The sequence below is a fragment of the Neolamprologus brichardi genome, chromosome 4, assembly GCF_056152115.1.
Source record: "Neolamprologus brichardi isolate AB-2024 chromosome 4, ASM5615211v1, whole genome shotgun sequence".
NCBI lineage: Eukaryota > Metazoa > Chordata > Actinopteri > Cichliformes > Cichlidae > Neolamprologus > Neolamprologus brichardi.
In genome coordinates, this window is record NC_142107.1 from 20,085,331 (window position 1) to 20,097,765 (window position 12,435).

Sequence of the window (12,435 nt, forward strand, 5' to 3'; positions counted from 1 at the left end):
TCACGCACACCGCTGTGTGGCCTTTAATGACATTTTTCCTGTTTTATTGTGTGTAAATAAACAACCGCATGCGTGTGCGTGGACACGTGTGTTTATGTTTTGGCGCGTCTACTCCTGGCTGTTTGTGTGTGTGTCTGCGTGAATGTGTGGCCCTATGGTTTCCACACAGCAGCTCCAGACCTCCAGCCAACCTCTGACCCTATTCTCTGTGGAGGAAGTGAAGCCCTGCTCACAGTAATGGCCAGTACGCTCAAGCTGAGGGCAGCGAAAGGGCACAACGAGAGCAACCGCAGCAGGAGGAGGAGGGGAAGGGATGGACCGATGGAGACGGCAGCAGTGACAAATAAAGAAAAGGGGAGGTGACAAAGAGTAATCAAACGTCACGGAGGGAGATAGGGAGAGAGTGACTGGGAGTAGAGCAGTGATGTGAAGCTAAATCAAACTATAGTCTCCAGTCAGTGGTAATTATAAGTTACCAAAAAAATCTACTAAAAGGCATTTTGTCTGTGCTTCACATTACTCATGTTGTGTTTACATGCTGGTCTAAAAAAAACTCTGTAAGCTTTTCTGTAAACAAAGTGGATTAGGAGAGTTTAGTTGCCTTTCCTCTCTGCTGCATCCCTGGTGAGGACGAATAAATGAGACAGAGGAAGGATAAAGAGGACTCTTATTGTCTCAACTACATGACTGTAAACTGCTTGTAAGGACTGGTGTGGAAAGAGGTTAAGGTGCTTCTGGGGGTAGGATTATTGGTTTCTCCATGTCGTCCGTTTTCGATATTTGTCCTCTAAATTGATTTTTGTTTTGCTGCTCTTGTTGCTGTCGATTGTGTCTGCAGGAGCTGGGTTGATAACGCTTTGCTGGCCAGGAATCCCCTGTGGCCAATTTTGCCACCACCACAACAACGCTGTCGCAAATTAAACTGTCATAACGCCCATAACCACAATTAATGACTGGGATTAGTGGGAGAAATCTGCATTACTGAACACCTTTAGGCACACACGAGCTCTTAAGCACAAAACAGAGGTGGGAGACGGGGAGAAAAGGGGGGAAAGGAAAGGATAATGGGAGCGAATGGAAAAGAAAGGGAGGGAGACGAAGCCCAGGCAGGAACGAGGAAAGGACATGAAGCTGTAAAGAGAGGACAGAGGAATGAACAAAGGGATGGAAAAAGTGTCTGGCTCTAAGGCACACAGTTTGAACAAACACGGGTAAGGTGATAAGCAATTCAGGTAGCGACTGAGAGAAAGCTTTTTGTTTCAAGTGGGCATTGAAACACTGGATCAATCACCTGTCGGTGGACATAAATAGTAGTCATTGATGCTAATAGGCCCCATCGTACCTAAACAGGCTGCACGCAACACGATTAACAGCAGCAGCTGAGGTTTATTGCTAAATGGACCAATATGATACGGCAGCAAAATCACCTGATCTGGAGATTAAATTAAATTTCCTCGCGAGACAAAAATTGCTCCCACTGAAAATTAATGACATCCCCTGACAAAAAGCCGAACGCAGAAGCGCGCGTGCGTCGGTGAAAAAAATATTTGCATTAGTGTGGAGGTAGTTCTCAAGATGGATGAACTCAGCGCGAGCGTGTAACTCACTAGTTGATGAAGTCCACAGCCTGCGTCTTGAGCTGATCTGCACTGTGCAGGTCGGCCAGGATAAGGATCTCTGCGGCATTCTCCACAGACAGATTCGTGCAAAGAGCGTCCTCACACATCACCTTCAACCTCTCCAGAGCATACTACAAATGACAGAGAGGGAGGATAAACAGCAGGTAAACTAAATTACTTAAACAGCGCTGCCACCGACAACTGTAGCAGCGGTGTGTAATGATACGGTAACACAGAATTACTCCACCGCAGTGGCAACAAGCATTAAATTGAATAAGAAAAAAATATGGCAAAGAGAAGGGTAAGTGACAGATATGCATACTGAGTTGGAACTGATGATGGAATAGCATTACACGAGAAGCAAAAAATTATTTCCACGGAGTCTGATTACAAAATTGCCAGCTACAATAACCTTCTCTCATATACACACACACGCTTCAAGATGACTCGTAGAGGTTTAGCGGAGACTACAGTTTAATGTCGCAGTACTTCCTTTTAATTTAACAAGTTACATTCTCTGTTTATCTACATTCAGTGACATAAAGCAGTCGATTTAAATGATTTGTCATTAAATAAGACGTAAGTAAGCACGTGGAAAGATTTAAATAGGGCTACTGGTTCATGAAAATCCCAAAACTACCAGTTTCTATTTATTGTTGAATGCAAAAAAGACAGGAATTATCTGTCTTGCTCCAAAGACACAAGTTAGGAACTAGTGATGAGTTAACCTCCTAGGACCTGGCGTCCACATTTTGGGTTATTTAGACCAAAATACTCAATTTTGCTCCACAGGGGCCTGATATCCACTTACGAGGACATTATACTGCTACTGTTCTATCGAAATTTTAAATGAATATCCTCATATGTGGCTCTGATTTTTCTTAGAAACAAAAATCAGGTAAAAAAAAAAAAAAAATCTGGTAATTCTTTGTTTTTACATTCATCAGGTCCCAATGTGCCCAAATATCAAAGAGAAATTAAAAATGCATGCCGTGGAAGAGTTCGGGTCTTAGGAGGTTAAATGTTTTATGGTTGCAAGTGTTTTAAACCCTTTGGAAAAATTTCTACAAAGTCTAAGATCATGGGAGCAGTGAAGCTATGCTGAGTCACATGGTTCTTTGAGACAAATTTGCACATTAAGCTACGACTATTAGATTATTAGATTATTAATATTAGATTATTAGATTTCATAATCACTTAAAATCACTTAAAAAGAAAAGAATTTGAGCTATTAACTAGCTCTAATTAGTCTCTGATAAAATGATACATTTACCGACCACTATTTAACAAGCACGGAAAAATAATGCATTAGTGATCTACGATAACCAAGACGAGTAAAACAAGTTCAACCAAGGTGAATATAGATGACTTGGTATAAATACTAAAAAAAATACAAAGGTAGACACTACTAAGGCCTTTACACTGCTTGGAACTCCTCTGTGAATAAATTAGTTCATACAAAAAGAATCAAACAAAAATGGTATCACATGCAAACTTTGCCAGCTAAAGCTCATATATCATAAGTTTACCACAAGATCCTTCCGGTGCAGATGACTCACTCAAAATGTGATTTTACAGAAACAGACGGGAAACACTGAATATCCGGCGTGAGTACAAGAATAAACAATGAGGAAAATGATTCATTGGAAGTGTGTGCATGTCTTTACCTTGCACAGTTGGGTCGGCTTTATCCTTTGCTATAAAAGTATGTTTGGATGTGTAAGTATGTGTGTTTAGAGGTTGAGGAGCATTTGGTGCTTCCCAGGTGTATTTTTGGGAACATTATCATGCATACCAGCTTGTGTGTAAATGTACATAGTAGCAGGTGCAATGCACACACACACACACACACACTCTCTTTGTACCTTGTCAGCTGCAGCCAGCAGGTCATCAGCCATCTTGTCCAGGTTGGGGGCCTTGCCTGTGTAGATGAAGCACATCATCTCTTTGAAGACATCTGGCTCCACGTCATTTATCTCCACACGGTTCTGAACGGGTAGAGAGGACAGGAGAGGCGAATACACGCAGGGTTTAACAGAATAAAAGAAAAGAGAAGAAAAACAAACGCTTTGACAATCCTTCAAAACTATGTATGGCAGCAGTGTCTTTTTTATTTCATGTAAATTTCCCAAAACCCACCTGACTTAAACTCTCTCACCTTGTTTAGTACACACACACACACACACACACACACACACACACACACACACACACACACACACACACACACACACACACACGGAGTCAGCCATGCAGTGATACAACAAAACATGTTCCAAAATCACAACAGAGAAAGAAAGAAAAAACAACACCTTGAAGAACCTTCTGAGCAGTCAAAACACGTTTCAGCAAAACTACATTCTAGGAAATTTATTTAACTCTTTTCAGCAGATTCAGGAGAATTAATCCTGAGCATTCATTCCTTGACGGTGCCTGCAGCAATCAAAGTAGGCTTTATCGCTCTATGGCACAGTGACGGTAACCTGAACCTTTCCCCTCCACGCTGACGAGAAGAACAAAGCAATAAACCAATTATAACAGTGCTTTATCGTCACCACAGTGACCAGCGGCGTTTTAGCAGGGTCAGACTGGGTGTACCAACAGTTTAGTGCATTTGTGTCAACTCTGACCACTCAACACCAACATAATCATACTGAGAAATAATCGAAGCAGAGTCTAAAAGCTTCTGGTCTGAGCCTGCAGTCTGCCATGGTAGCCTTTTGCAGGAATGCACAAATCGCACAAACACATGAAGACGTGAAAAAATTAGTAATTCTAACAGACATGCATAATATCAAAAACACACCTACTGTTTCTAAATTAACCTCAAACTCATCACAATCATTATATTTCTAATTCTTTTCTATTTTTTCTACACTTGACCAATTTCATTCTGCTAATTTCTAACGTGTGTTGGAGCGTTAATCAAATAAAAAAGACATACTACCACCAAACTACCTTGGAAATCACATGAAAAAAAAAAACATAACAGGACTTTCTCGCGTAATGAGAAGCCAGTGCCCAACCAGGTCTCATAAATAGACAACTCCTGTAGTTACAGTGTCTGAAGCTCCCGTCTATTCACAGAGCAGTCCTCTATCAGAGTGCTTCTTTATGAGCTCATTTGTCTCTTTTCTATAGAGTGCTGCAGAGGAGTGTTAACCCACCTATCTGTTTTCCCTGAGTCGTATGGGGACGTGGCCCACAATCTCTCCCTCTTTCTGATGAAGACGCCTACTTAAACAGCAATTAAGATGCATTTCCTGGCTCTGTGCTTTATAATTTCCCCATTTGAGCTCTGCAGGCATCAATATTCCGCTGACATGACGGCTAAATCACCACAGTTGAATCTCACCACCTCCTATCAGATCAACACAACCAACTGTGGCAGAGAGACTCAGTGCATCACACATGTGCAAGCACACACAGACACAAACACTGTTTTGTTTCCATCACGTCAGACCTGAACTTAACCCTATTTACACTAATTTCGTGACCGAGCTTCACTAAACCATGAACTAATTTAATTATTTGTATTATGAGGACTGGAGGGGGAATGGCATCAGAGACATTATATTTATGGGATTTATGGGAGAATTCTGAAACGCTCCCAGAGAGCAAATCAACAACAGAAACAGGAAACAAATGAGCCAATCATGCTGTTACACTGACACACGAGAGGTTCACGACCCTTTCAGTTTTCTGGTGGCAGATGCATCTTTCTGCTCATTATTGTAGCAAGGGTGTAGCTACTTTTTAGCTCCTGTATCCCTAATGTGCATTAGAATGGAAAAAAGCAGAGACACTGATGGTGCCACCACCCTGTCATAAAACTGAGGGGGGGCAAAAACCTTTATAGCTTATTCTGGGACAGGAAATAACTGCAATGATTCATTCCAGGATGGCTGTTGAGTTGCGACACTTGCCTCAAGAGGAACTTGGATTGCATTTACCTAACTTTACATAAATTTGCACATAAATCTTCAATGTTTTTTGCATCTCTTAAAAGTATTATCAAGCTATTCGCATGCAGAACTGTAGCAACAGGAAGCTTGAATCCACACCATCAACCTGCTAATAACACTACCTGCTAATCAGTCCCAATAGTTCTCAGAACTATTCATACCTCCACAGTACTCACACTTTAGTTCTACATAATTAAATAAGAAGTTATAGGAGAGGCAGGAAGTTATCACAACTAGCATCACCTTTCCATCATCTCCACTGTAAATAGGACGACGTCAGACAGGTTATTTAAAATACACCCTTATGACACCGACTCCTGCCTTATAACTGTCTGCAAACCACTTCCCCTCTTTGGAGCAGTTAATATTCCCACTAGACTCTCTCTACTTTCCTTTAAAGGTCAGTACTGTCAAGACATTTTGCTACTGATCAATGGCACCTATGCATGTGTTAAAGTTCACTAAAGTCAGAACTTGTATAAAAAACAACAAATTGAGCAGATTTACTGTGCCCATTTCATTAAATTAATGAATTTTGATGTGAGGTATGAACATTTTGAGCAGCAGGCAGAAACTGCAGCCCAAAAATGGCAAAAAAGTATGTATATTAAAAAGATTAAAAAGAGATATCAAAAGGAAAACCATTTCCCTCATGACATTGCAATTGAGTTCCAGGAACAGAGTGATCATACTGAAAGCAACAGAGACTTCAGTCATTTTGTCTGATACCGTCTTGTTAAGTCTACAAATAACACGCTTTATGCCATCAAAGAAATACCAAAGATTATACAAGTGATAATGATATAATCACTTAAGGATTTTTTCCCATATAGTAGCTGTGATGACACCATATAATAGTCAGCAAGACATGAAGGAACATGTGCAGCCACACTTGTTTAAAGAGGCGAGTGCTTCCTGATGCAACAGAAGGAAAGATTGAAATTTAAACATTTGACTCACCATGCACTGAGGGAGCAGGAGCGACGGAGTCAACTCACCTTCTTACTCTCTTCCATCTCGTGCTCAAACATGGCACTGAACACCGGCGAGCGAGCTGGGACAGAGAGAAACAAAAAGGCCAAGACAGAGAAAAGAGCGCTTGTTATTGAGTGTAATGTTGATACACGGCGAGGTCTCTGATATCCGTTAACAGCTTGCCACAGGGCCGGAGGAGAGCAGGGACATGACTGACAGCAGTGACAGCAGTAGAGGCATCATGTGGAAAAAGTCAGCTCCTTTCTGCTGACAGACTCTTGACAGCCTTTCTCGTTTGTTTAGCCAGTATTCAACGTTGATGGGCCGACTTGAGTGTTGCTTATCTCATATATTATGCCCTAATAAAGATCTGTTTTCCTCTTTTAGTTGCACTTTCTACCACTCAACTGCTATTTCTTCTTTTTTCCTTTCCTAGATATGGTTTTTCACACGGCTTTTGCATCACAGCACAGTCTACAAATCCTCTCAAGGAAAGTTCAGACTATTCTTCCATTTATAGAAAGTGATAAGCCATGAGAGAGAAACAATGTAAAAGAGCTGCTGGTTATTTGCCAAGTCACAACAAGAAACAAAGAGGGTTTGCAATGAAAAATATATTCTTATAATCCAAGTTCACACAGATTTCATATTGTATATTTTGCAAAAGACATTTCTGCACATTTTGACAATCTCCAAAATAACAAATATAAAGTCTAGTAGGAAAAAAAGAAGCAAAAGCAATGACCCAATGGCCCTGAAATGGACATATTAATGTATTTAATGTTTTACGTATTTAGTGAAAGCTTAAGCGCAGTGTTTTTCACTGTTGTTATCCCAGACGTGACCCCAGCTGGAGAGGTCATGCTTAATCTCCAGTACAGGCAGAACATGACGGCCCAAACAGAGCTCTTTAAAATTTCAAATTACTGCTGTCTAATAATTCTGCAGGCTTAAAATAATCACTGCATCTTGTCCCTGTAGTTCTGCTTAAGGCAACAACACTGTATTTTCTCTCTTGTCGTCCCAGTGGTGACAGTGGTTAGTTCTGGCACAGAATAAAGCACAGCCTCACAGATGGAGCTTAGCCTCTACTTGATTTCCAGCTACTGTTATTACTAGTAGAGTAAGAATGTGTTCCTACAAAGGTGGATCTTGGCCTTTTACTCAGAGTCGCATATATACTATAGCCACGCTTTTCTGACATGGTTCGCTTAGTTTGATTATGCACTGAAAGGGTAACAGTTCACATTAATATTCAGAAGTGAATGCCTTATTAGCTAGTCATTAAAATCTAACAAATGTTGTAACACATTATTAAGTATGTGTCAAAGTCAGTGATATAATAATTAATTCAGACACTTAATAATGAGTTATTAACGCAGAGCTATCTAACCATTTAATTACTCATTGGGTTACACGGTGTCATCCATTAAAACTGCCAAAGCCGCAAATAGCTATAATACTGTATAACTGAATAAGCTTTAACAATGGACACTGAGGCTTTAAGGTCAGAAACTCACTCGCTACAGGAGAATCTCAAATCCACTAAATAAAAATGGCTAACAGTAAGTCCCTTAACATTTTCATACATGTTATTTACGACACGTTTAGAGTTTTAGCAAAGGTGGGACAAATAAATGGTGTTCATTTTAGTTACTTAAGTTGTCACGGTCATTTTACTATAGCAGAGAAGATGATTTGATGAGACTAACATAAAAATACACTGTACAGACAACATCTTAATCTTTGAAGTCCCATTGCCACAGGTTTATAAAAAAAAAAATCAAGCACCTAGCCTTGCATTCTGCCTTTACTAAGTTATTTTGTAGGCGTATGGGACATTCTTTAAAAATAATGAAATGAAATGAAATTGCTTCCCATGCAGATATTCCATGATTAACTGTAAGTCATATCATTGCAAAGTGGATCAACAGCAACACAGCCAGGGAGCAGCAAACCTAGGGCTGTTCGATCTATCGTTTCCTATTACGCTATCGTTTGTTTCGTGGTGTCGTAAAATAAACTGTTTACAGCAATATTTTTCATTGTTTTGATGGCCACTGTAGTGGCTATATTAATTTCTTAAAGTTCTCTCTTTCTCTTATATTTAATATAACCACACTACGGACGGACAAGCGCCTGTTTTTACGTGTTGTCGTTAGCAGCAATGACGGTAACACCTTCACGTGAAAGAGTATGCAGAGAGTTTACAGATGAGAAGCAAAAAAGAGCCGTCAGTTGCTAAAAAATAAACCTTAGAGTCAAACTTTGAAAGAAAATGCTGGCCGTTACAACTTATGTCTAAAAATGTATAGTTTCATGCATCTGTTAAAACACTGGACTCCAGGTAAAGGCACAGCTGGAAACACTTCTGAGATTCACAGAAAATGTTATATTTTTGTGATTTATATCGTTGTCAGAACGATAAATGTGTTATATCGGGATATGAGATTTTGGTCATATCGCACAGCCCTGAGCAAACCACATAAAATTCAGAACACTGTAAATGAGTGCCGACACTTAACAGTCGCCAATGCTCTGCAGAATTCAAAGCTTCCTTTAACATCAGCACAAAAACTGCAACAGGAGTTTCGTGGCATGTGTTTCTGGGGCTGAGCAGCCAGTAGGTGTAATGAGCAGGCGGTCCAGAACTTCTTCTGATACAATGTAAAAGTTTGTTCAATATCAAAGGAATTGCTCGTGTTCTCACACCAGTGAAAATGTTGAAACATTAAATAAATGATGGATAGCATCTTAACTATCAAGCTTGTTTAGGTGATAATGGAAATTCACATAACCTTCAAATATTCCTATTCTCCCGTCTCTTAGGAAGGATACTTCTTTTGTGTATATATGAGGTAAGACAAGCTAACCACAAAATGTTTTTTGAGCAAATTAAGTTTTAAGAGAGTCTTGCTGTCCACAGGATATTAAGAAGTGCCATGTTAAAGACTTCAGCAAACTTTATCTATTATATATATGGATCCATAACTGAAGACTCAAGACTAATATCAGTACTAGTACTATCAGATATTAGTACTGAGTCTTTTGACTCTTAGATGAAGTTAGAAAGTTTGGTCCTGTTACGCATCAATGACTTGATCGGGAGTCCGCCGAGCCTAGACATTCTCTCTGTCTTAGGCTACGTTCACACTGCAGGTCTTAATGCTCAATTCCGATTTTTTTGATCAAATCCGATTTTTTTGTCTGCTCGTTCACACTACAAATAAAATGTGACAGCAAACGCTCTCTAGTGTGAACGCTCAAAGCGGCCCGCATGCGCAAAAGAAGACGTCACACACAACGCGCTCTGTTTAGACCCAGAGCAAACAATATTGTTTGACTGATGGCCCTTAATATAAAGACTTCCTACTTTACGTTTCCCAATTTTTGCTTTAAGTTATTTTGTTATTTACATAATAATGTAAATAACCTAATAATGATCCTTATTGCTGTTTTAGAGGAGCGCTGCTTCAAAGGATAGTTGCAGATTTCTGTCAGAATCTGCAGATTATACAGTACAAATAAAATGTTCACGTTTCTCCAACGTTGTCTTCCCAACAGTTTCACTGACATCTATGCTGGATGGCCAGGAAGCATTCACGATGTCTTCTCTGGCGCTGATAATTGGCGTCTGTCTTGTGTCAGTGACGTAAAAGACAGATTTAATGCGACTTGACCATTCAAACAGCAGTCGCTTTCTAAAACATCGGATATGTATCGGATTCAGTAACACATACGAAAGTGACCCAGATCGGATTTGAAAATACTGGATTTGTGCCGTTCACACTAGAGGTGGGAATCACCATACATCCCACGATACGATATTATCACAATACTTAACGCACGATACGATATTATTGCAATTTTTTAAAAATATTTTGCGATATTCAGATTCTGTACATAAAGGTAAACTTTATCAATATTCATTTTATCTAATATCAAAGTCTCACACTCAGTCTTTCTCTCATTTCAGTTTTATTGTTGACAAACTGAACGGTTTGTATTACAGTCTAGTCCAACTTAACTGAACGCAACCATCTGGTACAATTATAGCTATTCTGAACTATGCAATTTATGAAAACTATGCAGCCCCTTCAGCAACTGAAGAATTTGAAAGTAAATTAAAACAAAATATAATTTTACATTAAATAAAAAAGTTTTAAACTTAATTAAAATAAAACATGTCTTAAATTAAAATAAGTAAACTGTTATGTTTATTGCTGCAAAAAAAAAAAAAGTTAAACACATTTGGACAGTGAAGGAATGTCAGGATTCTTGCTTAGAAAAAGGATCAACATGCTCTGAAGTCAGTTCCAGTCCACAAAAACTTTTTTTGTAACAAAATATCGATTTCTGCTGTCCCTGTATCGATACATTATTAGCAAACAAAATATCACGATACTACACAGTATCGATTTTTTCCCCCACCCCTAGTTCACACTGTCATACCATGATCGGATATGGGTCACATAGGGTCAGAAAAATTGGATTTGATGCGCTTTCGCTTGCAGTGTGAACGTAGCCTTTATGTCTGCATGGAAACTAAGCTTTGCACTGAATGGCCTGGTAGGACTCTGGGAACAAACCTACACCAAGTCTGTCTGGTGCAGCTGGTGAGCTCATACTGCAGTAGCAAAGCGAAAGGGTGGGTGAGAGAGAGAAAGAGAGAAAGAATAAGGAAGAGGTCACAGTAAAGAAAGCATGGAGAGGAGAAAGGAAGGAAGGAAGAAGAGGGATGGACATGGGGAGAAAGCGGAACTGAGCACAATTTAAGGGGAGAGAAAAGCATGAAAACCACTGGGAAGACATTTAACAATCAGAAAGGCGCAGATAAAAGACAGGGAAAAGGAGATAAGAAAAGAATACAGTCAAAGGAAGATAATAAAGAAGAATAAAGAATAAAAAAGGAGCAAAAAATAAAAAGCCTGAGTGAAAGAGAAAGAAGAAAAGTAAGAAATGTAGAAGCGGGTATAAAATTAAGGTAAGCGACGGGAAGAGAGTGAGTTGTACAAAGATCACATGGCCAATGCACAGCCAATTTGAGTTACTCTCCCTACGCCGTTTGATCCCACTCTGTCCGTCTCCACGGCGATTAACGGACAGCAGAGTTGTCACGGGAACAGCCTAGAGGGGGAGTAACGCGGAGGAGGTACGTCATCTGGACTGAGAGGAGAGAGAAAGCGCGGTAGCAAGAGAGAAAGGGGAAGACCCCAAACCACAGCAGCACATAATTAAAATGGCTCCTCACACACACATTTCAACAAATCCAATAATGAACAGCCTCCCCTCATCTCCACGGAGACACACAGTTCACCAGTTTCTTCAAACTTTTCACTAGCTGATGCTGGCTGTCATCAAAGTGCCAATATCTGAAACAAGTTTATGCTTGTCTGCGTGAGAGTGAGAGAAACTTTATTTTCATCAATATGGATTCCTGAAGGCCAATGAAGACACACAGGTGCTGAAGGTGTCAATAGCAAATTCGGATATTCAATGTATTCAAATTTAATCATCCCCGTGGCGAGCGAAATTATTCATCAAAATTAAAAATTTGATGAAGTATTTCCCCCAGAATTTAGTTCTCGTCACAGTGGAAAAGCCTCTGTAACAGCATTCACACCGAAACGAAAACTCTCCAGTGAAGCCTGGAATAATGACAGACTCCTCTATGAATAATAACAAACTCCACCACCCTCATAAAACTTTGAATTCAAAGTATTTTAATATAAACGGTGGATTAGAGTGCAATGTCAATGAACTACTTTTTCATCAAATTTTAATATTTCAATTCAATCTAAATACAGACCGATTTTAACAAAGGCATTAGGTGTTATATTCTTTACCATCAGAGTAAATAAAAGAAGAATTGGTGT

The 12,435-nt window shown here is 39.6% G+C and overlaps 1 protein-coding gene across 1 annotated transcript in view; it reads right to left on the reverse strand.

Annotated features, from left to right (window-relative positions):
• Positions 1-12,435, reverse strand: part of spop (speckle type BTB/POZ protein) — a 105,699-nt gene that overhangs the window by 3,075 nt on the left and 90,189 nt on the right. The window contains exons 8-10 of the mRNA XM_087839999.1: positions 6,583-6,638; positions 3,485-3,607; positions 1,608-1,750 (exon numbers count right to left, since the gene is read on the reverse strand). Of these exons, the coding sequence (XP_087696125.1) occupies positions 1,608-1,750; positions 3,485-3,607; positions 6,583-6,638 (322 nt within the window). The remainder of the gene's footprint in view (positions 1-1,607; positions 1,751-3,484; positions 3,608-6,582; positions 6,639-12,435) is intronic.